At 57.8% G+C, this 28,000-nt stretch overlaps 1 protein-coding gene across 3 annotated transcripts; it reads right to left on the bottom strand.

Annotated features, from left to right (window-relative positions):
* WNT4 (Wnt family member 4) lies at positions 71-27,998 on the bottom strand. Of its 3 annotated transcripts, NM_001170828.1 has the most exon segments (7): positions 80-668; positions 944-1,600; positions 1,644-2,859; positions 2,861-2,941; positions 3,814-3,956; positions 4,046-4,177; positions 12,767-13,195. In NM_001170828.1, coding segments are annotated over 5 exon segments (1,254 nt in total). In that variant the 5' UTR covers positions 12,915-13,195; the 3' UTR covers positions 80-668; positions 944-1,600; positions 1,644-2,109.

Raw genomic sequence — 28,000 nt, forward strand, 5'->3', positions numbered from 1 at the left:
TGCTTTTCCCATGTGTTTCCCCAAGTCTGTCTTCTCCCTCTTCTACAAAAAAAAAGTCACTGCCACAATTGCAAGATAAAGAAATAATCATTTTATCGTGCATCAGACTATTTTCATGGGGATGTCACAAAGGCAAGAAGCCTAGTATAAAAATCGGGGCGGGGGGCAGCAGAGGGGGTAGCAGCATCCAGAGCCGGAGTTTGTCCAGCCCTAGGCCTCAGAGGACACCCTTGCCTTTTGGTAAGACTGGTGGAGAGGATTTGGGGTCGGGCTTGGACCCTCTGACCAGCTTCAGAGTGGGTGGGCTATGTCAGGCCTTTGCTGATTCTTCCTCTTTATTTGGGACAATTTGGAGCTGGTGTGTCCAAGGAAATTCCATTTTCCTGCAGCCTTGGATCCCTTTGGCCTAGGCAGAGCTTCCTAGAATCTAGTCTGTTTCACTGCAGCTACACCCTTCAGAACCCCAGGAAGATCGGCTTTGAGGAGCCCCCTTTTAGGTGGAAAGTCACAGATCCTCTTGCTTCTTCCTGGGGTAGTGCCCATCATACCAGCATCCAGCCTGAATCTGGGGCTCTGGGGGCTGGCCTTGGGGATGGGGAGGGGTCTCTACTGCTTCCTTTGTGCGAGTCTGGCCTCTGCCAGGGAGGGACAGTATTTTCGCTGGCACTGAGCAGATAGCTGAACAGAGCCCGTCAGAGAAGCAGTGAGCCCAACTGGGCAGCTATGAGGACGCTTAGCTTTGGGCCACACCAGAGCCTGCCTGTCCCAAGATTATCCCATTTGAATGTGGGTCCAGCATCTCACTTGGTTTTGGCCTTCTTGGATGGGCATTGAGCAGAGAGCTTGGCTGGGGCCCGGGGTGTTGCCCCTCTCTTTGTGAGGAAGCCGGCACCAGGAGGCACAGACTACCAGGCCTGGAGGAGAGTGTCTATGGGCTGGAGCTTGTATTTCGGATCAGGGGCTTTGAATTCAGACACTGAACCCAGGTGCTAGGAACTTCTATCTGGGATCCTGGAGCTTAAGGCCTCCAGCAGGAGCCTAAAGCCCTGGTGTTGGGGCAGCTTGGAGACTGTGCCAAGAGTGAGGTCCTCTGGTGGTTGGGAGCCCAAGTGAGAAGCAGTTGTGTTGGACCAGGGCTTCCTGGGGGCTGGGCTCCTGATGGGTGGGCTGGTGTTATGTCTCCAGGCAGCTCAGCCTCAGCACCCACAGTGCCTGGGCACAGCTGCCTCCGCTGCTGAGACCTCACCTGGCCAGCCTTCCCGCCGACCGCCTCTTCCCTCAGAGCCTGCTCGGCCCTCAGGAGCCATGTGGGCGCTAGCTCAGCCTGAGGTTGTCTGTTCCTGCTGCTTCCCAGCCAGCGCCCTGTCCCCAGGGTTCCGACCCAAGGGGACCTGCAGTTTCTGGCCCTTTGGGTACAAGAGCCTGGGAGGAGCCTTGGCTGGAGGGCTCTTCTGGCTCTGCCTCTGCATCTCCTAACTCTGGAAGCCAGCTGAACCTTGCCCTTCCTCCTATAGGATGAGCACAGCGTGCCTCCCTGCCTCGTCAGCCTCCCAGGACTGTTGTCCAGACTGGGAGAGGGCTCTTCCCATGGCCATTTCCTCTGTGTGTGTGTGTGGTGGGAGGGCTCTTCCATGGCATTTCTTGTGTGTGTGTGTGTGTGTGTGTGTGTGTGACATTTCTATTCTCAGTTCACGGAGGAGCAGCACCGTGAAGAAACACACACAGAGGCGTCACCATGAAGGCCCAGCTGGGGTCTCTGATGCAGGATGCAGCCGTATTTTTGCTCGGGAGGGACCAGGGACTGGGTGGTCTCCCTCTCTGAGGGGAGGCCTGGCGGCTGGGCTGGGAGTGGGGGTGCCGCAGCCTTGGCTTGCCTTCTCCTCACCTGCTCTTCTTGCCTGGAGGGTTCCCACAGAGATTGAACCTCGGGCTGCTTGTGGAGGCCTGAAATTACCCCTTTGCCCTGGACCTGGTATCTGCCTATTCCCTTTCCAGGGGATTTGAGAGACAAGGCTACCAGGCTGAAGCTGCCAGGGGTCCGTGTGTCTGTGTGGGGGTGCAACTGCCAGCAAATGGCACCATTCCCCTGCCAGAGGGCTGTGTCTCTCCCTAGCTGGCAGGGCCAGTAGGCATGTGGCTGTAACACTCTTCGTTACCCACCTCAAGTCTGCAAGTGGAAAAACGGTTACAGATAGCAACTGAGTGGTCAGCAGCGTCCACATGTGGACAGCCAGAGGCATGAGCAAGGTCCCTTTGGTCAGTGGCAGCCACAAAGACCCAGGCTTTAGGGAGGCCCCAGTCAGTGCTGCTGGGGTCCCCTGCCTGGTTTTGGCAATAAATAACATGAGGACCCAAAAACCAAACCAAAACAAAAAATACAACCAGTATCTTTTGGGGTGGGTGGTGGGGACTGTTTAAATTATCGGCCTTCCCCGGGCCACTAGGTGGTTGTGGGCGTAGGCCCAGGCGGCGGTCACCGGCACGTGTGCAGCTCCACCAGCCGCTGGCACTGCCGGCACTTGACGAAGCAGCACCAGTGGAATTTGCAGCTGCAGCGCTCGGCCAGCTCCACCTGTGCTGTGTGGAAGCCGCGGCCACAGCACAGCAGCTCACAGCCGTCAATGGCCTTGGACGTCTTGTTGCACGTGCGGCCCCTTGTGCCCAGCACGCCGCTGCGCATGTCCTGCTCGCAGAAGTCCGGGCTGGGCTCCAAGTACACCAAGTCCTCATCTGTATGCGGCTTGAACTGCGCGTTGCGCGGCACCAGCGCCCTGGAGGAGCCCACACGGCGTGGCTCCACCTCGGTGGCACCGTCAAACTTCTCCTTGAGTGCGTGGCCCACCTGGCGGAAGGGCGGCACGGCTCGCCAGCACGTCTTTACCTCGCAGGAGCCCGACACCCCATGGCACTTGCACTCCACCCGCATGTGTGTCAGGATAGCCTGTGGGGGACGGGGAGGGGAGAGGGGCTATCAGGAAAGTTGGGGAGGCCAGAGAGGGGGCTGCTGGGGGCCGACAGGCAAGGACAGAGACGTGTCACAGAGTAGGGGAAAGATGTACTGTCCCGCTTCCTCTGGATGTCTTGGTAGGCTCGGTAGCTGTTGAAGGCACTGCCCCTGCCTTGGGGCACTTGAAGTTGATGGAGGAGAGATACTTTTAAGGGGCTGTGTCAGTTCCCATCATGGTGCAGTGGAAACAAATGCGACTAGGAACCATGAGGTTGTGGGTTTGATCCCTGGCCTTGCTCAGTGGGTTCAGGATCTGGCATTGCTGTGGCTGCGGTGTAGGCCGGCAGCTACAGCTCCCATTTGACCCCTAGCCTGGGAACCTCCATATGCCGCAGGTGCGGCCCTGGGGCAGTGTCATATGAAACAGTGACAAGTGACGTGATAGGGAAGAATACAGCTGCACTGAATCTGCAGGAACCTGGAAGAGTGAGTAGGAGCTGAGATGGCAGATGGTGTCATTGTTAAGCACATGGTCTTTGCAGGGATACAGAAAAGTTTAAATCCTAGCTCTGCTACTTATGAGGGGTGTGTGTGTGAGTGTGTGTGACAGATGGAGACACACACCTGTGTGTGTGTATGTGTGGGAGGGGGCATGTTGGGGGACGTGTGTGCTGCACTGGAGGCCACTCTTCTGTGACACCTGCCAGCCTGTCTGCTTCCCTCCGCCGCCCCACGGGAGGTGCCTGGTGCTGGTGCAGGTGAGCACCTGAACAGATGTCTTCCGAGGGGCATGTGGACGGGAGAGTGGGGACCTTGCCGAGCCCGCCCTTCCCCGGCGGTGAGGGTGGCGGGGCCGCACACACTACCTTCCTGCCGGCCTCATTGTTGTGGAGGTTCATGAGGGCCCGGCTGGACGAGGCCCCCTTGCTTCTCTCCCGCACGTCCACAAACGACTGTGAGAAGGCCACACCGTACGCGATGTTGTCCGAGCATCCTGACCACTGGAAGCCTGGGGTGGGTGGGTGTTGGGGGGCCGCGGGTGAGTGAGGGCCAGGCCCCTGTCCTCCCACTCACGCCCTCCCCACCGTCCGCACTCACCTTGTGGGCTGACCCCGTGGACCGTCCGGTCACAGCCGCACTTCTCCAGCTCCCCGCTGCTGCACGCCCGTGTCACCGCAAAGGCCACACCTGCTGAAGAGATGGCGTACACGAAGGCCGCCTCCCGGGTCCCTGTGGGAGGCAGAGGGAGGGCAGGGCTGGGTCCCGGTGCTCCCCCCTCACACTTCTTTTTAGGGGGTAGAGGGGTAGGTGGGGCCTCCTGAACAAGGGAGGCCCTGGGAAGAAGGAGGCAGGCTGACTCCCGTGGGCCAGGAGTCACGCATGAGTCACGCATGCTGGCGCTGATGCTTACCAGGCCGTCGGCCACACACACACACACACACACACACGGCTGGCACTGCTCTGTGGTCTTCACGTGTGCTGGTCACGCACCCTCCCGAACCCGTCAGGTAAGTACAGTCATCACCCCCGTTTTCAGAGAGGTTAGCCATCGCCCCAGGTCACACAGCACGGGGTTGAGCAGTCATGGTCTGGCTTCAGTGCTCTCAGCTATCCTCAGATGCTGTTCTCACAACCTCTCCAGAAGATGAGTGATGTTAATGTCATTTTACAAGAGACAAGACAGGCTCAGAGAGGTGAATTAACTCACCAAACTACAGGGCAGCAGAGCCCGTTTCCCAGCTGGCCCTTCCGGGCTCCAAAGGAGTCCGCACCCTGTGGGTCTGCCCAGCCCTTCCTGCCCAGGCGGGCCCACTTCTCAGGTCATCTTGCTTCTTTTTCCCTTTAAGAATAAATCATAATAACGGTGGTCCCGCTGCTTACGGGGACCTGATAAGGGGATTGCTTTCTGCCACTGGGAACTTTATCATGCCCATTTCACAGATGGCACCAGGCAGGTTTGTGGCAGGGCAAGCGGGTCCCAATCGCCCAGTTAGGAAGTGAAAGAACCAGGACTCACTCTCCAGCCTGTCCGCCTCTGCTGCCTGTCTTTTCCCTTCCGCCGCATGACTCCTTGGTGCTTCTATTTTGGTGCCTGCCTTGTCTCCTGCCTGAATGGGTGTTTTTGTCCTCCTAGGAACTGTGTCTCAGGGGATGTAGCTGCTGTGTAGCCTCTTTCTGGGGTTGGGGGTGGTGGGTGGGAGTGTGTGTGTGTGTGTGTGTGTGCGCGCACGCACATGTGTGTGGTGTGCGTGTGCACACTGCTGGCTGGGTGTGTGACCAGATGGGCCCTGCTCCTCTCGGGCCCTGTGAGGGCCTCTGTGTGCCCGTGACTGTCCTTCTGTCTCTTGCTGGAGTGTGTGTGTCCACAGGAGTGGAGGGGGCAGGCTTTGGCCTCGTGGTTGGCAATTACCTCTGCGCACCCAGGCCCATGCTCTCAGCTGCCCTGGGGAGCAGTTGCCGTGGTCAGGTGGGAACAATCACCTCCTCTGTGCCCGGGGCTGTGGACCAGCAGTGGGGGCCGAGCGCGGGGGTTGGGGGCGGCTCCGGCCCCCGTGGCTCGGGACGCCCTGTTCTCGGTCCGGCCCTTGAGCTGGGGCTGCTGTCCACCATCCACTCTCCACGGCCCACCCTCTGCCCAGGCCTGGGCATTTGGGGCCGGCATGAGGGGGCTTGGCTGGAGCCATGGGGGCCTTGACAGCCCGGGATGGAATCCTCTCCAAGTTAATCGAGGTTAATAGCAGGATCATGTTGGTTGGGTTTGTGCTGTGGCCGCCCAAAGAGAGACGACTTTAGTTTCTGGTATTTCTGGTATTTCCAGGCCTGAACCAGCACAAATCTTTGCCCCAAAGACCAAGGGGGAAGGGAAGGCAGGGGATAGGGTGGATAGGACTGGCAGGGTGGCCCCGTCTCTTGGCCTGGCATGGTCCTTTCTCCTTGGCTTCCCTGGGCTCTCAGGCAGCCCCCAGCCCACCCCCCTGCTCTGCCCACCTCCTCCACTGGGTGCTAGTGGCCCTGGGTGCAGGGCTCCCAACCCCAACCCCCCTTGTTCTCTTAGGAGCAAGGGCGCTAGTGTTCTCTCTACTTGGTTCCCAAGGAGGAGGTTCTAGAAGGAAGATAATGACAAGAGCTGAAGCTTAGAGCAAACTCTGTGATGGACACTGAGCACTTGACAGAATTGATATACTCTTCACAATAACCCTGTGAAATAGAGACTTTTCCTCCTCATTTTATAGATGAAGAAACTGAGGCACTGAGTGGTGAGGAAACTGGTCCAGGAGCATCTCACCAGGAAGTGCTGGAACAGAATTTGGACTTAGGCAGCCTGGCTGCAAAGTTTCAACCTTGGTCTGATTCTGCCTCCTGGAGCCTGGCGCCCCCCAGATACACAAGCAGTCCGTGTTCCCCACCTCCCACGTGTGAGGCCATGAGCTGTGGGACATGTCCACTTCCGTTCTTTACTGGGGGACAGTGAGCAGGTGGCCTGTGCTCAGCACAGGAGGCCCCAGAAGGCCTGGAGAATGTGGCCAAGCCACTGTGACCTGAAAGCTGATGGCAGAGGCTCCTCCAGCCTTTTCTGATGAGCCCTGGGTCCCACCCCTTGACTCCAGTGCTGTGGCCCCTCCTGGCTTGTCCCCTCTGCCCAACTGGAGCCTTGCTCACCAGTATGGCACTTGGCAGAGCCCGCTGAGCCAAAGAAAAAGGATGGTGGTGTGCCTGTGAGGGTAGCAGAGGAGAGTTCCTGAGCAGCCTGGTAGATGACTGCTCCTTGGTCCAGGGGGTTGCCTGTTCCAGCGGGTCCTGCCTCACCGCCATCTTTTCTAAGGTGCTAGGGCTGCCTGGGGCTGGGAATTCAGAGTTGTCCTGGGTATCCAGTGATAACTACTCTTTCTGAGGACCCAGATGTGCCAGGGCCTTTCCATGGGCTAACATAAGCTCATGGCATCCTTAGCAACCGGCTCTCTCCAGCTGTGCTCAGTGGAAGAAGTGAGGCTCGGTGGCTTGTCTGGGATCCCTCTGCCAGGCAGTGGCCAAGTGGGAACTGGAGCTCAGGCCTGTGGTCTTCTGAGCGCATCACATGCCTTTCTCCCCAGATCTGGAAGGAAGACATTTGAGCAGGAAGGAGTGTTTGGAGGAGAAACAGATGAGGCTGAGTTGTGCTGGAATGGAAGCCACAAGCATGGTGTTCCCTGGGGCAGCAGGCAGGTGTCCTGGTGGCAGTGTCATTCCGGGCATAACTCACATGTTTCCAAAGCAGATGCAATGGGAGTCGTGGGGAGGTGGGGCAGGCCAGGCCCTGGTCTCTGAGGAAGTCCCTGTCCTCATCCTCCCCCCATCCCTGCCCCCAGCCTGTCTTTCCAGTTTCCTTGGCTCTCTTGTCTACAAAAGCTCACCTCTTCTTGAAACTGCCTCCAGGAAGCCTCTTTGGATTTAAGAGACAACAGGCCATGTTAAACCTCTCCCCCAGTTCCAGCAAGGGGAAAATAATGCTGTTCCAGCAGGCCAGGCGCTGGCCCTCCCACACACTCCTCCCCTCACTATGAATTCCCGGATGCCAGGGCAAGCTCACTGGCCTGCCCGCCGCCGCCCACAGTCAGGCTCGGACTCAGACTGTTTCATCTTCTAAGTGTCTTGTGTGCTTGCCTGGCCTCTGCAGCCCGACAGGAAGCTCCAGGGGCCAGGCTCTCCCTTAACTTCTCCTCTGCCCTCTTGAACCCAGCACAGGGCTGTGCAAGAACAGGCCCTTTGCAGCTCCCTGGAGACAGAGGTGGGTATCAGGGAGGAGCCTGGACGCTCAGCCAGGCAGACCTGAGATCTAGGAGGCACTTGGGACATAGTAGCTGTTGTGAATGTTATTTTGGGGTGATTCATGACATTTTATTCCTTTGCTGACAAATACCAGCAGGGCCACTTGTCCACATATTTGCTGTTGACCTAAAAGCTTCCTTATGGCAAAGACACTTACTCCCCAGACATTTATTAGCCACCTGCTGCGAGCTAGGCCCTATGCCAGCACTGGGGACACCAAGGTGACTCTGTCCTCAAGGAACCCCCAGTGCACAGTGATCCTGGGGTACCCCCTCCTAGACCAAAGGCTGGCCCAAGAGGTCCCCAGAAGGAAGGCATGTTCTCACCCTCACTGGGTCCAACATGATGCTGATATTGAGGACAAGGCTGAGTCACAGCCCAGGACTGAAAGGCATCTACTTCCAGATCCAGCCTGATGCTAGACATGCAGGACCTGGAAAGATGACCTGGGCCGAATCCTCACTTTGCTACGACCGCTGCACCATGTCACCTCCCATCGTGGCAGTCAGGGCCTGAAGGGACCTCAGGGCTCATGGAGTCCCCTCTCTCGGGACAGGGACGTGATCAAGGTCACAGAGCGAGATGTGAAAATGCAGGGAGAGGCCCAATGCCGTCCCCAGGTGGAGAGAAGGGGAGTTTGCATCGCCTTCCCCTGCCTGGCCCCGTCCTGCTCTGAGACCCCAGCACACATCCTCATGGCAACACTGAACCTTTGCCAGACTCCACGCCCTCTTCCTCTCATCCTCAAACCCTTGTCACTCATTCCACAAATACTCGTCAATTCCCTACCGTGTGCGGGTGCTGCTCCAGGCACTGGGAGCCGCATCTGGCCTTGAAGGCTGCACCACCAAGAACCACCACCTGCCCCATTCCCGATTGCCCTCAATGCCACCCTCACCAAATTCCTGGCAGACTCAGCCTCGAGCACACAGTTGGGCCCTAACTTCACACTGTCCCCATCAGTCTGGATTATGTCACTGACTGTCTTGCCTCTGTGGGCCAGGAGCGGGGGGTCTCCACAGCCCAGGGGTGGAGGGAGCGTGGGGTTGGAGCCTGTGTGACCCCAGGCAGCCCAGGTGGTAAGAGAGCTGCCCATGCCTCCCCGGGGCGCCCTGTGGAGACAGTCAGTCCTTTGAAGATGCCGTCTCTGAATCTGATGGAAGCTGAGGAGCAGGGTCCTGGGATCGCCCCCTCCTTTCCAGGGAGGAGGGCGCTAAGGCTAGGACAGGGGATGGACCTTGCCCGGGGTCTCCTGCCAAGAGCTGGCAGGTCCGAATCTCTCAGCTGGGACGTGGGAACATTACAGGCTCCAAGCTGTTGTGGGCGGGGGTTGGATGCATGAACCACCCAGGAGGCCCTCGACAAAGGGGGCTCCTTTTCGTCTCCAAGGACAGCCTGGCTCCTGGCGGGATCTGCAAGCTATTACCTTTCCAGGACTGAGGTCCTGACCCCAGCCAGGCAGCTCATAAATTCAGGCACTGGCCAAGCCCCCTGGACCCCAAAACCTGGGGGCTGTGAGCGAGGTCTGCCCAGACCGGCTGCTGCCCAAGATCACAGCAGCTAGTGGTGACAGACAGCTCTTCTGGGGTCAGGGCCCACGTTCAGTGCTGCTGAGCATTATGTCAGAGTCTGGGTGATGACCCTGGGAGGGAAGGACACGTGCAGGGTCACTGACAGGAGAGGACACCGAGGCTCCTGGGAATGAAGTCCCTGCCCAAGGCAGAGCGGCCCGGGTGCGTCCTCCTCTGCCTTGTCAAGCCTGCACCTTCCAAGAGCAGCCCTGTGGCCTCAGGAGGGACAAGTCCCTTCACTTCTTCAGTGGAGATTAATGAAGACATTCCCAAAAGGAATTTTACTAGCAAAGGAAATGGAAGCTACAAAAGTGAAGACAGAGACAAATGGAAAGAGCTCAGACACCTCCAAACACGACCGCCCTTGGAGTTCCCGTCGTGGCTCAGCGGAACCAAATCTGATGAGCATCCATGAGGACACAGGTTCGATCCCTGGCCTTGCTCAGTGGTTAAGGATCCAGCGTTGTTGTGAGCTGTGGTTGAGGTCACAGACGTGGCTCGGATCTGGCCTTGCTGTGGCTGTGGCGTAGGCCAGCGGCTACAGTGCCAATTCAAACCCTAGCCTGGGAACCTCCATATGCTGTGGGTGCAGCCCTAAAAAGACAAAAAAAAAAAAAAAAAAAAAAAAAAAACCCATGACTGCTCTTGCCTGGTGTGGCTGGCCTGGCATGTGTGCGCCCTGACTCAGCTCCTGGGGAAATGGACACTTGGCCGGGTCACTTGGACTTTAGTCCAGCGCAGGTTCCAGCCAAGCCTGGTAGGATTCTCAGTGTCTCCCTGAACTTAATGAGCCAGGGCTAGGCCCACTCCCTAGTTCCTGGCACAGACACAGGTGAGGAAAGCCCACCTCTAGACAGGGTCCCTCACTGGCTTCAGGCTGCACCATGCATTCACTTCTCTGCCCCTTGAGGCCTTGCCCCGACTAGCTCCCTGCCATTGGATGATACCCACTGATCGTCTCCTCCATGCCAGGCTCTGCCACGTGCTGGGAAACAGGTAAATGAGACATCACTCTCGTCTTGGAAGAGTTCAAGGTTTGGGGTGGAGGAGTGGGGTCGGGGGAGACAGGCACCATGCTTCAGTCCGAAGGGTGTAATCAAAGCCGTGTGGACACAAGTGGTGTAGACAAAAGTGTGTGTCTCTCTGTGAGTGTATTAAGGGAGATAGAGAGATGGAAATTGATAAGTCAAATGGGTTGAAATGTAAATGGTTGGTGAATCAAATGGACGGAACATTGTAAATCAACAGTAATAAAAAATAAAAAAAGTTGGCGAACCAAGGTAAAAAGTATATGGCAATTCCTCATAGAAAAGACGGAACCCTTATATTCAAAGACCAGATCGGTGGTACCAGAGGCGAGGGTGGGTGGTGGGTGAAATGGGGCCCAAAAATACAAACTTCCAGTCATAAAATAAATAAGTCATGAGGCTGTGCTATATAGCACAGCGACTGTAGTTAATAACGCTCTATTGCAGAGCTGGAAGTTGCTGAGAAAGATTTGAACATGTCTCACCACAAGAAAACTTTTTTGTAACGGTGTGTGGTGATGGATGTTATGGCTTATTGTGGTGATCCTTTTGTAATATAGACATATTATTGAATAATTATATTGCACACCTGAACCTAGGATAACATGTCAGTTTTACCTCAACTTAAAAAGGAAGAAAATGAAAATAATGGAATAAACCTATCACAGAGAGAGAGAGAGAGAAAGCGAGAGAGAAAGAGAGAGAGAGAGAGAGACGAACCAAAAAACAGTATGTGGGAATTCCTTGTACTCTTTTTGCAACTTCTCTGCACATTCGAAGTTATAACAAAATAATCACCAAAAAAAGGAGAGGAACCCCAAACTGAATAAAGAGCTTTGGAGCCCAGAGGAAAAAGCAAAACCACCTGCTTGCTGGAGCTGGGAGCACAGGAGGAGGGAGCTGCTGTGCAGAGAGGGCTGGGGGTACAGGAAATAGCAGGTGCAAAGGCACCAGGGTATGAAAGGGCCTGACATGTGAAACCCCACCAATCTATCCAGCAATCCACCTAAAACATGGAACACCTACTATGGTCCAGGGGCTTACAGTGCCCAGGGTCTGCTGTGTGAGTCTAGTATCTGGGCCTCATCAGACAGGCAGCCCCGGGCCCTCGGCAGGGACACTGTTGTCGTGGGAGGCCCTCTGCTACCAGGCTCCTCACCGGCTCTCTGCTTCTTCTCTGGAGCAGCAACGTTCAGCCGTGCCAAGCATGATCGCGCCTTTTTGGCTCCTGCTAGCTCCCAGGAGAATGGCTTCCAAATTTCTATCACAGTTGGTTTCCAACAACATCCAAATGGTTTGCCACAAGCCTAGCAGCCCTTGCCATCCAGGACCACAGGTGCCAAAACAAAGGTTGGCCTTCCTGCTGCCTAAGCAAGTCAAGGAGCCTGTTGAATGTTCGTGGCTCGGAGTGTCAGCTTCATGCTCGGGAAGTAGAAGAAGAGGCAGCTGGTTTGAATGCTCCCTCGAGGGCAGTGGCTTAACCCAGTGACCTCCTATGGAGGCTTTCAGCTGCATATGGAATGCTCTCTATGCCCTGGCCCACCTTCCTCTAGCTTAATATTTGTGATGTCAGCCGAGGGCTCACCTCCTGGGGAACGCTTTCCCTAAGCACCCTGTCCCGGCCGGAGGAGGGGTCCACCCTCGTGGTCCCGTGTCCCTCCGTCACAGTGTTCTTTCATTGTGGGTAAGCACATGACCCTGCAGCTGGACCGCATGAGCTCAATTCCTGGGCTCAGCCACTTTTTGGTTCTGTGACCTTGGGCGAGTTTATTAACTTCTGTGTGCCTCAGTTTCTTCATCTGCAACACAGAAGCCTATCTCAAAGGGCCAGATGAATTACCTGTCACTGAAAACACTTTAAACAGTGTCTGGTCCCTAGCTGGTGCTGTGGATATGGAAGCCACTGCCCCCAAGAGCTGAAGTCACTGCCTTGACTGTGAGCCCAGGAGGGGAGGGTCTGGGTGCTGCTCCTCCCGGGTTCCGGGGCTGGGCAAGGTGAGGCTCTCAACACGGTTCATCAAAGGTCCAGATGAATGAGATGAACTTGCCTACAGAAGGCCAAGAGCTAAGGGAAGGTCTGTCCAAGGTCTGAATTCTGATTCTGCGGGTCACCCTCTGAGAAGCCCGGGTCACCCCTGTCCTCCCCCCTGCCTGAGCCTCGGTTTCTGACTCTGTGAAATGGAATGGTGGCTCCAGGACTGAAGACGCTGCACACGTGTATTGTGCCGCACCGCAAGGAGCAGCATCCTCCTCCCCGCCCCCCGCATCTTGCCCGCTCCCGCACCTCCATCTGCAGCCTATGCCATTTGACTCGATAAATGATGGAAAGTCTGGCCACTCACGAGCACAGTCCCACCCACGGAAACAGTGGGCCCTTCCGGGGTCCCCAGCACCCCCGTGAGCCCTTCCCTCACCTTGTGTCACCACCTTGCCGAAGACAGGCAGCGAGTCGAGGGTGGAGCAGTTCCAGCGCCGGTTCCGGAACTGGTACTGGCACTCTTCAATGGCGAGCTGGGCGCCGCGGCGCACCGAGTCCATCACCTCCAGGTTCCGCTTGCACATCTGCACCTGTCTCTGGATCAGGCCTTTGAGCTTCTCGCACGTCTCCTCCTCGGAGATGCTCCCCACCGACGACAGCTTGGCCAGGTACCTGGGGAGAAGGGGGTGGGGGTGGGACGCGATGCTGAGCCCCTCCCCTCCTCCTTCCCACGCCCAGGCTGAGGCCCCGCCCCGTCAAGGTCTTTGGAAGCCAATGAGTGCCAGCCGTGGGTCCTGGAAGTGGACTTCTCTCTGGATCCAGTGACAGCCCTCCCCCCCAGCGGCTGCCAGGTGGAAGGGGAACGTGCTCTCTTGCACAAGGCCTCAGCCCTGAGGGAGCCAAAGCAGGGGGAACCCCTGTGGGATCCCTCCCTGCCTGGGTGACCCCTGCAATGGCACGGTTGCCCCGATATTACTCCAGACCTGGTCCATGCGGTCCAACTCCTTCCTGTTGAGATGCCCTCTAGCTGGGAGGCAGGAACCACTGTCTGCCCTGGCATCCCTTTCCCCACCCCAGGCAGGGGTCCCAGTGTCCTAGCTCATCTCTGGCTACAAGGCCATGATGCTCACTGCCAGCCATATCCAAGGCCACCAGGTAGAGACCAGTGTCAGTGCTGTAGCACTTGGGGCAGAGGCAGTGAGAGCCGGGGGACTGGGGATGGTGTTGCGGAAGGGGGGTTGAAGACAAAGTGGCCATGCTAGGGTTTTTTTCAGCCTGAGGATGGGGCACAAATGCTCACTCCACCTCGCAGGGTTATAACGAGGATCGCAATCCGGATGCAATAGTTTACATCAAGGCACTTTGGGGCAGGCACGGGTGGGAGGGGGTTTTGCTGATTCGTTTCAGCAGGGGACAGAGAGAGGACTACTACTGATTGAATACCTACTACGTGCTGTGCACGGCGGCTGGCGCATATTCTTGTGGTCACCTCACCCCAAACTTAGGCGCTGATAATTATTATGCTCATTTCATGGATTCCAAAATAAAGGCTAAGAGGTTGACATGCCCACGAAGGATGACCCGGGTAGCAAGTGCCAGAGCCAAGCTTCAACCCCCCCCCCCCACTACCCCATAGGCCTTTCCCCTGCCTTGTCCTCCTCTGTGAGGGCCCTGGAAGGCCCCGCCCTGTCTAATGACAGCCACTTTGCCATCCGAGCCAGGAGGCGCGGGGGTTGTGAGCAAGACACAAAAATGCTCACTGGGAGGAGGCAGAGCTGGGGAAAGCCCCTGTGAGGAAGAAAGTGGTTTCTCTCTCAAGGGAAGGGCGTGCATTATTGAAGTCCTACTAAGTGCCAGGTATGATTCAGAGCCCTGAAATGACTGTCAAAGTCACCTACCTTGTGAGTGCAGACTTGGATTGGAGCCCAGGTCCAGAAGACCCAAGGCTTGTGCTCCAGCCGCTGTCCCTCAGCCTGTCCCCTCCCCCACCCCAGCACCCCTGGCCAGGGCCTAGTGCACATAGTCGGTGCACAAGTGGCAGCCTAATGATGGGAGGAGACCTGAGTGATGACTCTGAAGCCCTCCTCTCCTTCCTCTGCCTGCCTTTCCCACCTCTTCGGTAGGAGCCACACCTGCCACCTCCCAGCGCAGAGCTGCCTGGCGCTGCCTTCCAGATTCTCAGAGGAGCCGCAGAGCCGCAGAATCACAGACTCAGGCAAAGTTCCCTGACAGGTGGTCTGGTCCACACTCCTTATTTTCCATGTAAGCTCAGGGAACGCAAGGGCCCTGCTCGCCACCTCCCAGGAGCAACCTCAGCCTCCTGGCTCTGCCCTCAGCCTCAGCTCCACAGATCAGGGACTCTGAACAAAAGAGAACGAGTAATTCCACTGCCTCCGACTCCATGGTGAACCAGCCCAGCGACCCCGGCCTCCTGGGGGTGGGGGCAGAGATGCCAGTGCCTCATTCAAGAGAAGCTACGCAGGTTTTTGGTCCAAACGAGGATCAAGCGGGAAGGTCATCCCTCTCTGGGACTCAGTTTTTCCATCTGTGATGTGGAGGAGAGACCACCGGTTGTGGCTGAGTCAGGGAACTACTGCCAGGAGTGAAAGGGGTCCTGTATGTGAGAGACAGTCTGACGCGGGGCCTGAGGTAGTGAAGGAATGAGTAAGTGAACATCCCCCAGAAAAGCACAGAAAGTTCTAGTAAGATATGCCAGCTTTTTATGACGATGACAGTAAGAATAGCTGACTTTTACAGCCCTTATGCAGTAAAGCCTAAATACCTGCATTATTCTATTTAATCCTCTCGGCGAGCTGATGACCCCCCATTTTCCAGAGGAGGAAACTGAGGCACAGACAAGTTAAGTACTTGGCCTTGTGTGTACAAGGTCCCACAGCTAGTAAGAGGCAGAGTCAGGACATGAACCTGGTTTTGCCTGAATTCAAAGCCTTTGGTAAAGACAGTTTTCTTTTCTGGGGCTCAAGGACTTGAGTGAAACCCATGGGCGGGGGCTGCTGGGAGCTGGGTTCGTTCAACCTAAGGATTGCGGCCAAGGTGTGGTTGGTGGGCTGCTGCGGGCTGCTGAGCGCTCCACCCCTGGGGATGTACAATCAGCAGCTGGATTCTATTTGTCAGGGGCTGGACCAGAGAGGCGCTTCTCAATTCTGGCCGTGTGTCGAAACATTTGTGGGGTTTGGTGAAAGCGCAGGTGTCTGGGCTTCACTCCAGGTGGGGCTGGGTGGGCATCTGGGCTTTAAACAAGGTCACGGCAGCAGCTGTAAAGCCAGGCGGGCAGTGGCCTGGAGGGCACTGGAGGGTAAGCCTGTGGGTCACCACTGGCGGTGTTTCCTTCTAAGCCGGGGGGAATCTGATTCTGGGACCTGCTCTCCTTGATGCTGCAGCCGCCCCTGGCTGTGGGGCTGCTCCGAGTCTGGCTTTATCTGGAAATGGAGGTAACGGTTCCTATCCCAGGCTGCTGAGAGAAATTAGAGGGATTTCATGTGGCTGTGGCTGGTGCCTCTGGCACTCAGCCGGCCCCTGTGAGGGTCTCTCTCTTCCCTGGTTGCTCAGGACAGTGGGAGGTGGGTGGTCTCGGGCTGAGGCTGTACCAGCATCCCTCGTTTTCCCTGCATCCCTTGCCTCCCGGGAGGCTCCTCGTCTTCTCTACTTGCCCAGGGGCTGCTAGTGTCCCGATGAGGCCTGGACAGAGCCTGAGCTTCTCAGAGTGGGAGACAAGGGTGGAAAGATGGCTGAGGGTACTGAGAGGGTGCAGGTGCAAGTGGAGGGGGCCTACCTGGCTCCTCAGCCCTGGCAGGGTGCTCCCCCTGCCTGTGCCAGCTGAGGGAAGGGGTACCCCGTGGAACCAGTCCCATCTGGCATCCTTGGCCTGCAGGGGGCGCCAAGAGCCAGGCTACTGGCCATGGGCCAGGTCCACGTTTGGGAGGCCACCAGTGAGGGGACAAGGAGTTGGGCCTAAAGTTGGATACTTTCCAGCTCAGAGGCCATGGCTGGCTTCTAGAAGAAGGGTGGAGGCCCCTATTCCCTCTGTGACATGGGGGCACAGAGCTGGCCTGTCTTCATCTCAGCCTCTGCTCCCTCTGCATCCAGCCAAGAGGCAGGTGGGGGGCCCCGGCTTCTGTGTTCGAGGCAGTGGGTCTCTGGGCAGGGGGATCAGGCTGGGGAGACCTGGCTGAGCCACTAACATGCTGTGTGACCTTAGGCAAGTCCCCCCGCCCCCCCGCCCCATTGTACCATAAACGACTGAGTCTGTGTCAGAGTTGGCTGGGATGGGGTGGGGGTTCAAGCCTCCAAGGCCTCCTGGCCCCATGCCAGGCTAATAGATGGAGCCTCTGCCAAAGAACTAGGAGTAAGATGGACAGGAGGAGCCACCCATCCCCTCCCGGCCAGGCTTGGGACTCAAGGAGGGGAGACGGGCTGAAATAACAGTAGAAGGGACTTAGGGGTGAGCTGCTGGCCTGCCATGGCCATGAGTCACTGGGACAGCTTCCAGGAAGAAGCTGAGAAACCTCTTCCGCTGAGGAGTGTCCCTGCCCCCAAGGCTGGCACCGGTGCCCCCCACCCCCAGCCCCTGCCTCCTCCGGCCCTTCAGCTGTCCCCTTCCATGCCACAGGAGACACAGCTCCAACCCACCCCAGTTGTCTCAGATCCCAGGGTCTTGCCTGGGAAGGGCTGGGTGTCTGAGCTGGAGATGGAACTGGGAATGGGGTGGGGAGAGTTCGAACCCCAGACATCACAGGCCCCTGCCTCTACTGCTTGCTTGTTCTGGTAGCCCATTAGGGTGCCCAGCCTCTCTTTACAGATGAGCAAACTGAGACCCAGAGAGGTGGAGTGATTTGCCCAAAGTCACACAGCTAGTGAGTGGCAAAGCTGCAATGCAAACCCAGCTCAAGTGGGGAACTCTCTTCCCTCTGTCCCCTCGTCTGACAACAGCTGCGGGGCACTGGGGGGCTATGCCACCCTCAGTCTCACATCCAGTCTGGGGCCTCCTCGACACCTAGCACAGGGCGTGGCAGATAGAAGGTGTTCACTAAGTGCTTGCAGTGTAAACGGAGGGCCCTGTCTGACTGGGTCCCCGCTGCTCCCCTCCTGGCAGAGCACTCAGGGTGGGGGGTGCTGAGGGGGAAGGTGCAAATCTGCTTTTCAGTCTGCTGAGGGCTTGGAGACGCTTGAGGGGAGGCTCAGCTGATCCCGGGGGCCTCTGGAATCCCTTCCCTGCACCCTAAGGTAGCTCAACCTTTCCCCCAGGGACACGCGTGCCACTCGCTGACCCAGAGCTGGGCCGGGCTCAAATGTCAACTGCACAAGCCATTCCTGGGGGAGAAGGAGAGCCTGGGCGGGACCAGGGCCGCCTGCTGCTGGGCTGGGCTGGCCTGTGGAGGGCCTTGGCCATCGCTGCTTCGTCACTCCTGGTTGCACGGCCTCAGGCTTCTTCTTGCCATTGCCGAGCACAGGCTGAGCAACTGGCCACCCGCTGCCCCGGCCACCCAGGACTCCAGCCGTGGCCGTGCCATCAATCAGGTTCCCCCCCCAACTCCAGCCCAGGCTGCCCCTGCAGCCGCTGCCAGCCAGCTCGTCCTGCCCCATCTTCCCCAACGGGGGCTCCGGTCCTTCAGGCTCCTCCCAGGAGGCCCTCCCCACGCCCGGCCCGTGCCTGCAGCTTGCGAGGCTGGAGGGCCCTGGCCCTGCCGGGGAGATCAGATCCTCTCAGCCACCTGCTGTTTTCATTAGAAACTAAAATTAGCTGGGCTTGTCCCAAGCTTTTCCAGGTTTGCTTGCTTTTTTAAAAAAATATACAAATTCCTAGAGGAAAACCCGCACCTCTCCGACTCCTCCCCAGCTCCTGCTCTGCTCGGCGAGAGGACAGGGAACGGGAACTAGCCGGAGTGCTTGGGAGGCCAGGCGGATCCGTGTCATGGGTCCTGGCCCCACGGGTGTCCAGGTGGGGGCTGGGACGCCGGCCCAGGCCTCTCTGCCCCCCCCCTCCAGCCTCCCCGCCTGCCCGGGCCACATTTAGAGCCTCCTCAGGAGTGGCTGTGCCTGTGACACCCGGGAGGAAGGAGGCCAAGCAGACCGGAGGAGGAGCCGGAAGGAAACGGTGCCTGCTGGACACGGAGGGGGCCGGTGGGGAGGGGGCCGGGGGAGGAGAGAGGGGCCGGGACCCCACCCAGGACCGTGTTCCCCTGGCGGGGGGGTGGGGAGCATCCGGCTCCCCAAGAGTCTTCCACACTCCCAGTTGTTTTCAGACCTTTCAAGCTTTCTGTCCCCGTGGTCTTAGTTTCCTGCTGTCCTCTCCCCTACAGGCTCCCTGGCCCTCAGCACAGAGGCAGCGCGGTTCGCTGTGCAAGAGAGATGGACAGACCCGGTCCGCGTCAAGGGAGGAAGCATCTTTAAGCCTCCGTGTCTTCCCCTCGAGAATGGGGAGAAGAATAGTCCTGGTCGCAGGCGGCTTAAATGAATTAAATATTCACGCAGAAGGCACCCTTCCCCTGCTGGCGACATCATGCCACTATCGTCATTAAGATGTTTGTCATTATCACAATTATCATCCCCCCTGTCACAAAACCTCTTCAGAGTCCCTGGGCTGGACCCTCCTTTGGACCCCAGACTGGTTCTGCGCATTGGTCCTCTTTGGCTTGGCTCCATCAGCTCTCATAGACCTGAGATCCCAGCCTTTTTTTTTTTTTTTTTTTTTTTGAGCTGCACTCCCCTGAGGGAGGACACATGCCCATCGGAAACAGCCAATCACTCCAGCCTCGATCCTGACTGTAGATTTTCCTTGGAATCTCCAGGTGGAGTAGACAGAGTTAAAGAACCATGTGTTTTCAGTGATTCTGGCCCATCTGGTGGATTCTCCCAGGATGGCGAGTATGTGGCTTGGGATGGAGGCGGTGGATGGTGCTGGTAGGAGACAAGGAGCTGGTGGGGGGGACAGTGGGGTCCAGGATAAGTTCAGGTGTTTCTAGGGGACTTGGAAGCCAGGGGACAAGGAACTGGTGGGACTAGATGACTGGGAGAGAGGGATCTTATGTCCCACTTGTGATCTTTAAACGGGTCCCATGTTTATTCTATCCCTGTTGCAACCAGGCAGGGTTGTCCAGGTGGGTACCACCCCCCCCCCATTTTGCAGATGGGGAAACTGAGGCTTGGAGAGATAAGTGTTCACATCCATGCAGCCAGTCAGGGGTGGCCAGAATTTGAAAGCAGAACATCCTGGCTCGGAGCCTTGGCTGCTGTTCAGGCTCCAGAGACGGTGCAGGGTACCAAGCACACAACGGTTTGGCATCAGTGGACAATGCTTTGAGGAAGGTGGTCTCATTCTTCCCTTGATGAATCTTTCTACAGCCCCGTACATTTTCTGAGCTATGCAAAGCCATCTTTCAGAGCTGCTTTCCGGAGTGAGGGGTCCTGGGGTGGGCTATACCTCAATGGTTATGTGGCTGCTGGACAGTGCCTGAGCCTGAGGTCTCTGCAGCTTCTCGGGCCATGGAAGGAATGCTGCCACTGGCTTGAAATGCCTGGAGGGGCTGGCCTTGGAGATGCTCACAGTGGTCGTGGGGTGGTGGGTTCTGCCTCCGTAGCCCCTTCTTCCCAGACCTGGCATAACTCTAGAGTTCTCAATGCCCAGGTCAAGTGCATTCCTCAGCTGGGGGAAAATGATGGCCCACGCCTGCACCTTAGGGTGCTGTTCCCCTTCTACCTGGGATCCCTCACTCCCATTTTCTATCTCTTGACAGCTCAGTTTCCATTACTTTCAGAACCCTGGTGCCCCAGTCTCTACACTTCATTCCTGTCCCCCACTTCCTATTCAGGAGCTCCCCCCCTCCCATCTCCCAGTATTTGTTCCCAGGGAAGCTGGTGGCTGACTCAGGGCCAAGAAGTAGCCAATCAGACCCAGACCTGGATGGGTCCAGAGCTATGCCAGAGGTGAGAATTTTTTTCTTTCTCCTGGGCAGGCATGGCTAAATTCAAGGTGCTTAGTGACCTTGCCTTGCCCCCTGATTTGCCAGCAGAGAGCATCTCCCTTGCAAAGACCCATCTAACCCTTGTTCCCAGAGTGCCTTTCTTGCCCTTGGAGCCACAAACCTCTCCAGCTCGGCCGAGGGGGCCCTGGGGATGGGGAGCAGGGAGAGGTGGGGACACTACAAGAGCTGCTTCCTGGAGTGAGGCTCAGGCTCCGGTGGCTCCAGGTTTCCAGCAAGTTCCTTGGCCTTGGCGTACCCCTTCTAAAGGCCCAATCCTAGGAGAGCATGTGACTGAGCCCACACCCCCACCTCCCCAGGGCGGATGGAAAAACCTTGGTTCCTTCCTCGTGGTTTATCACCTCCAGCAGAGATGCCTGGCTAGGGGTCTGGGCTGCAGGTTGGCTTTCATCTGCTGCAGGGAAAGTTCTGGGAAGACAGGAGACCTGGGGTGGAGTTCCAGCTCTACCACTAGCATGCTCTCTGATCCCAAGTGTCTGGTGGAGAGTAGATCCTGATAAGTAAGTGCATGACCTGACTGAATGGGGCTTACCAGGCACTGGCTCTCCTGCCTGGGGGCTCTGTGTCCCTGGAGGGGGCTGAGCTGATCACCTCTGAGAACCCCTTTGACTCTGATGGCTGTGATTCAGTCCTGGGTACCAGGACAGCTGGGCATCCTTTTTTTTGGGGGGGGTGCGCACCTGGGGCATAAGGAAGTTCCCAGGCGAGGGGTCCAATGGGAGCTGTAGCTGCCAGACATAGCCACAGCCACAGCCACAGCAATGCCAGATCCGAGCCAGGTCTGTGACCTACACCATAGCCCATGGCAACACCAGATCCTTAACCCACTGAGTGGGGCCAGGGTTTGAACATGCAACCTCATGGATACTAGTCTGATTCAGAGATTCAGATTCATTACTGATGAGCCACAAGGAGAACTCCCAGCTGGGCATCCTTCACTCATAAGGACCACTCTGCTGTCTCTAGCCATTAGGAGAGAGTTCCCGGGGCCCAATCCTGCAATGATACAATGATACGACTGGGGTGTAAACGGAGTGATAAATAGGCCTGAAAGGACCATTCAGAGTCACAGCAGCAAAGAGGCCCCTCTAGTCTCATCAGCAATTTCATGCTGCTTCTCTTAGGCCTCTTCAAAGTTCTCTCTGCTGGGAGGTTCCTTTCCTCCCGGGACAGCGCCCACTCCCCCCTTTCTCAGACCTGGTCCTCTCTGCTGCAGGGGTTCTGACTTGGCCAGGGAGCTTTTAAAACAGAGTTTGGTTTCAAGTTGGCCAGGACAGGGGGGAGGTGGAGAGGGGTTTGGAGAGGGAAAAGGAGGAGCGGGGGGTGGGGTGGGGGTCACGGCAGGGAGCGAGCCTTCTCCCCGGTTTGGCTGCATCACAGAAGATGCAGTTCAGGACTCAGAGATAAAACCTGGCAACTCCTGTGGAAATCTGGACAGCGACCCTGGGGTCGCAGCTTGGCCCCCCAGCTGAGTTTGCTGAGCTGCTCTTGCAAGCTCGTTTGCAGTGGGGTGACGGGGGTGGGCAGCTGTCACCCCCCCCAACTCCTTGCCTCAGTGACTCCCTGGCCCACTCCATGCCCAGTTGGCTCATGCCAAGCCCTTCTCCCCAGAGGGAGGAGCGAGAGGAGGAGGCTCAGTGCAAATGCTCGGCTTTCTGAATGCACCCAGAGGGCCCGAACTGGGCGAGTTTCAACAGGTTTGGGGAGCACTGTCTTGTCAGATGCTTGCTGAGTTGCTCAATTGCTAATCCAGGGTTGAGGGAAGAAAGTCGAGCCATAGCAGACAGCTGGGTCGTGACTGCTACCTGAGCAAACCCCTCAGGCAGAGCCTGGTGCCGGGGCCCTGCAAGGAGGGTGAGGGGAGAAAGCGCTAAGCCTGGCTCTGAGGGGGTGCCCCCGGTTGGGAGCTGCGGGCCAGAGCGACACATCAGCTGGGCGACAGCCATGCTTCCTGACACCCATTTTGGCACATCTTAGCATCACCTGGGACTCAGGGCGGTAGAGCAGAGCCTCCCTCCTCCTCGCGCTCTCTGAAGGTGGGGTACGACGTGACAGCAACTTAAAACCCTCCGGAGTGAACAGAGCCTTCTTTTCTTTGTTCCTCAAATGTTGACTGAGTGCCTACGACATGCCAGCCGTGTGCCAGGGCTGCTGAGAGGTGTTTATGCCACAGTCTTGGCCTCCAGAGGTTTAGAACGAAGAAGCCACATTATTAGACCATTGTTACATATAAAACGAAACAGTTCCAAAGGTGGGGATAAACACTGTGAGATCTGGGCTGTGAGAGCAAGTCAAGTTCAAGTCCTGCTTCTGATGTGCAGCATGACCTTGGGGAAGTCATTGCACCTCTGGGTCTGTGAAGCGGAGCTGAAAAGAATACAGACTCCCTCCTCTGAAGGGGGCAGGGGAGAGTTATGCAGTTCTAATAGATTATGGGTGTGAAAGGGCTTTGTAAGCCACTGATTCTTTTTTTTTTTTTTTTTTTTTGTCTTTTTGCCTTTTCTAGGGCTGCTTCCCTCGGCATATAGAGGTTCCTACGCCAGGGGTCAAATCGGAGCTGTAGCCACCAGCCTACGCCAGAGCCACGGCAACGCGGGATCCGAGCCGCGTCTGCAGCCTACACCACAGCTCATGGCAACGCCAGATCCTTAACCCACTGAGCAGGGCCAGGGATCCAACCCACAACCTAATGGTTCCTAGTCGGATTCGTTAACCACTGAGCCACAACGGGAATTCCGTAAGCCACTGATTCTTAACCAGGGATGATTTTGCCCTCTAGGGGACATTTGGCCATGTCATGTCTAGGGACATTTATGGTGGTCACCTGGTTGGAGGGGGGGTTGCTCCTGGCATCTACTGCATAGAGGCCAGCGATGCTGCTAAATACCCAACCATGCAAGGACAGCCCCCCAGTAACAGTGATGGCTTCTGAGAAATCCCTGTGTAAATGCTAAAGGTCTGTGAGTGTTAGCGATCGTAATTCAATGCCCAGAGCCATGCGAGGTGATTTAAGCTTGTTATTATTATTATTTTTTTGTCTTTTTGGGCCGCACCCGCAGCCTATGGAGGTTCCCAGGCTAGGGGTCAAATCAGAGCTGTAGCTGCCCGTCTCCACCATAGCCACAGCAACGCTGGATCCGAGCCGCGTCTGCGACCTACACCACAGCTCACAGCAATGCTGGGTCTTCAACCCACTGAGCGAGGCCAGGGATCAAACCTGCGTCCTCATGGATGCTAGTCAGATTCGTTTCCACTGTGCCACGATGGGAACTCCTGCTTCAAACTTATTTAAAAGGGAGGGAGGAATCCTTTTTAGCTGGAGACTAGGGGGATACTTCTTGCCAGAGACAGACCACACCTTTTCTTATGCATCTGGTACTGCACATCTGGACTGGCTCTGCCCACACCTGGTCCAGTGAGCTGCATCCAGAGTGCCAGGCCTCCCTGTCCTCATGGGCAGGGGAGTGACACACCCCGATGGGTGAGCAGGCACACAGGAGCTTGGCCTGGAGATGGAGAGGCACACATGGGGTGTGTGTGGGGGGGGCGGTCAGATGACCCCTGTGGCGCTGAAGGGTGCTCCTAGCAGCCACTCCTCAGGCCAGCAGGATTCTTCAGGAGCCGGGCTGGCTTCACTGGCTCTGTGAGGCTCTTGCAGGGGCCTTGGTTGAAGGGTAGGGAGGCAGCAGCCTAGAATCCCAGCCATGTGGGGAGGAGCAACAGTACCATGTCAGTTTTGTGCCGTGTGGGTACCAGCATGGTTTGGGGTAAACAGGGCTTGGGAGCAGGGCCATTCTCTCCATCATCTCTGTAAACAGGGGCACGGTGGCTTCCTCAGCTCAGCGACAGCTGCCCTCAGCCACCTGGGGCAGCCGTGGCTGCTGTTTCCATTGCTGCGCCTGCCACCATGCTCAGCATGCTATGTTGCAAGGGCTCTCTCTGGCCTCATCACCCCAAAGTCTGGGTACCATTTCATATATGAGGAACCCAAGGTTCAGAGAGGTTGCCTAACTTGGGCAAGGTCACTCCTCCGGTCAGTGGCAGACCTGGGATCTGCCCGGAGACACAGCTCCTAGCCACTCTGCTGGCCTACCTTTGAGTGTGGCACAGGCTTCTGGCTCTCGCCTCATGGGCCTCTGCTGGGGTCCCAGCTCAGTGCACACTGCCTTTCTTCAGGAAACCCAAAATGATGAAACTTTATCTATTCTCTAACTCTTCCATTTGGGGCTTAGAACAATCTGCGGAGGAAAAAAGAAGCCCATCCAAGACCACCCAGCACTGGGGGCCAAGCTGTGACTGGAATCCGGGTCTCCCAACTTCCAGCACAGCCCCAGTGCTGGGGGGACCATTCCGAGACATTTCTGAGCCCAGGTCTGTGGCAGAGTCCAGGCCTTTCACTGATGGACTGTTTTCATCCATTCATGCCTCCCTCGGTGGTGGGAGCTGCCACAAGCTGTCAACTCACTCCTGGTGCCAGACACAAGCCTAATCAACAGCTTCCAGCTTCTCCGGGCTTGCCCAGGCCTCGGGCTGCAGAGCCCTCTCAGCTCCAAGCTCCATCCTGCCCAACAGCTGCACGCAGTGGGACACCTGGTCTCCCCGGCAGGCCACCCGCCCTTCTGAAACAACAGACAGCACCAGCTCTTGCAACCAGCCAGCACACTGACCCTGGATGGAAGCCCGACTCCAGGTACTGGAAGGAGAGTGGACACCCAGGCTTTGCCCCACTGAGAGCACTCCCAGCCACCCTCTTGGGGCCAGACCTCCAGCATGGCTCCTATTTGTAAAGACACAGTGCCAGCTGCCATGCCCAGATGGACATCTGCCTGCCAGGAGCTCTTCCTTCTAGAGGCAGCTTTTGGGTCAGATGCCTGGTCCATTTACTGGTTGGTGACTTGGGGCTATTACCTCTGAGATTCCCAATTTTCTCACCTGTAAGATGGGATTCAGATGTTGTAAGGATTTAGACGTCCCCGGGGGAGCTATTATAATTATTACCGTCATGATTTTACAAGTTCCAGGCCAAGCTCCTCCGTGACCGCTCCAGCCCACACTTAGCTCTTTGCTCTGATAGCATGTGTGCTCTTCCATGCATTCGCGGCTTGCTTCTATCCTGTCTCCCTCCAAGCTCCCTGGAGGCTGGGCTGGGACATTTATTTACCCACAAGCTGGCCCAGTCCCTGGCCTGGGGATGGACCGTGCCTTCTTGGAATGAGTGCAGAGTTCTCGTCTCCTTCACAGCCTTTGGCAGGGTCCTGGGAAGCCCCTTGTTCCTCCTGTCTCGGGCTGAGCAGTGAGACCCTTGGCTCAATGCCCGAGGCGGAGCAGGAGTGAGCCGGGTCATCCAGAGACCTGCTAGGTGGCAACCTGAACCATCACTGCTGCAGAGAACAGGTTTGCCAACCTCGGTCCTCCCCTAGGCTGCCCCCCCCCCCCCAACAGCAAAAAGCACGAGAACGGAGCTGTTGGAATTCCCCACGGTTTGTGTGACCCAAAACCGGGGCTGCCTCCCTGGCTGGGATTTTGAGCTTGGATGTGGCGGAGGGTGGGCAGTGACACCACCTGGGCCACACTGGCTCAGCAGCTTCAGGGAAGGGGGAATGTCACTGCCTGGGAGTTGGAGCACCTGGCTCCAGGTCTCAGCTCTGAGTCTGTACAAGTAGCTTCCCCTCCTGGGCCTCAGTTTCCTCATCTGTAAAATGAACTCAAACACTAGATGCTCTGGACAGACTTGCCACTGTGGATGTTGATCTCCCCTCGCAAGGCCTGGGTCAGACCCTGAATTGCCACTTCTTCCTCTGCCTTTTTGCAGCCTCCAGCCCTGGGCTGCTCAGAACCCATTCTCGCTCTTCCTGATGCTCACGCTCGCTTTGGAGGCCCTGGCTGTGAACCTCTGCTTTCCAGAGTCAGATCCAGTGACCCCAGGCTCCCCCAAGTTCAAATCAGCTCCCCTCCTCAGCTCTGCGACCCAGGCCCACTCCGGGGGCTGCGCTGCCCAGGCGGTGGAGGGGGGTAGTGGAGGAGGTGGTGGTGCCCTGGTTTCTGTACACTTTGCCACTGCCCCTGAAGTGTTAATCAAATTAAGTCTCCAAGAAAAACAAAAGCTCCGCAGCCACTTCAGTCTGCCTCGGAGTCACTCACTGTCGCTCTTGGAACAGCTGGGAGAATTCCACATCACCTCTGTCCCTCAAGCCCTGGGTGGCTCTGACCCCAACCAACACACTCCTTCTAGCCTGCAGGGCCGTTGTGGCCGCAATGACCTCATAGCAACAGCCATTGGACACTCGGGGCAATTTCATGGGAGATATTTGTTCTTTGGTCTTGATGCAGAGAGAATTTTTTCCTCTCCCGCGGTCTCCATGGAAACCCCAGCTGCACTGTTGGCTATCCCCCTTCCCACCTCATGCTTTTCAGATCAATATTGGAGCCTGGCTCCCCACTGGCTGCCCACAGTGGATGGGGGGTGGTCCTCCGGGCAGAAGGAATTAGGACCAGGGTTAAGCCTGGGACCTGGGGAATGGTCCCCAGATGGAGCTGAAGGAGTCCAGGGTCCTCTTGCTTCCTTGTTCATCCAGTCAGGGAAACTCATCCTTTTAGGACCCTGGGCCCGCATCAACCTCTGTCTCTTTCCAGGGAGTTACCTGAGGCAGGCCCAGTCAAGGAGAAAGAGACAGGTCGCCAACAGTTACCACCCCTCCCTCCTTAGGCGAGACACAGGGAGGTGGGGGCTGTTGTCCTCTTTAAGGTCTGTAGGGAGTTTCTTTCTGCCTCAGGGAGAACCAAGGCCGGGCAGAGCCAAGCCCGAACCAAGCTCTCAGAGGCCGGCCGGCGGGCCGGGTCCCTTCCCTCCCATCCCAGCTCCCCCCCGCCAAGCAGAAACAGGTCCCTGCACGCCTCCAGCCCAGCCCGCAGCGCAGCAGCGCGGGGCAGCTCTGCGCGGGAACCTCGCTCCCAGACTTGCCGGGATTAACCTGCTCTTAGGAGCCAAGGTCCTTCCCCATAATGGGCTTCTTTGGCGACCTGTCAGCCCAGCCCTGGCTGCGTCCTGCGCCCTGTGACGGGCACCCCCACCCCGCGCTCGCACTCCTTGCGTTCTTCAGCTCCCCAGGCTGCCCATGGGTGCGGACGCGGCCGCCACCCCTGCCGCCTCTGGGCTGGGAGCCCGACGCGGGCAGAGGGGTGTGCGGAGGGAGGCCCGGGCGGTGGCGGCGGCAGCGCAGAGGGCGAAGGAGCCTCGCGCCCCACGGCCAAGACACCTGCCGGGCGCCCCCGCGCCCGCTGCCCCGCGCCGCCTGGCACCGGTTGCTGCCCCCGGGGCCTGCCCCGCCCCGCCCCGCCCGGCCCCCGCCCGGCCCAGCCGGGTCCCGGCCCGACTTACAGCCAGTTGCTCGCGGCGGCCGAGAAGACGGCGAAGACCAGGAGGCGCAGAGAACGCAGGCACGAGCGGGGACTCATGGTGCCGCCGCGGGCGCCCGGCCCCGGGGCAGCGGTTGCGGCCGCGGGGGGCCTCCCGTCTGGGTGGCAGGTGGGCACCCTGCGGGCGGGCTGGGGCGCGGCGCCGGGCGCGGGCCGGGGCGCGCGCGGCGGGGCTCTGCCTCCGTGCCTGCCGGCAGCCCTGCCCGCTGCTGCGCCCGCTGCCCGGCGCGGACCAGACTGTCAGCGCCGCCCCA

The sequence above is a fragment of the Sus scrofa genome, chromosome 6, assembly GCF_000003025.6.
Source record: "Sus scrofa isolate TJ Tabasco breed Duroc chromosome 6, Sscrofa11.1, whole genome shotgun sequence".
Classification (NCBI taxonomy): Eukaryota; Metazoa; Chordata; class Mammalia; order Artiodactyla; family Suidae; genus Sus; species Sus scrofa.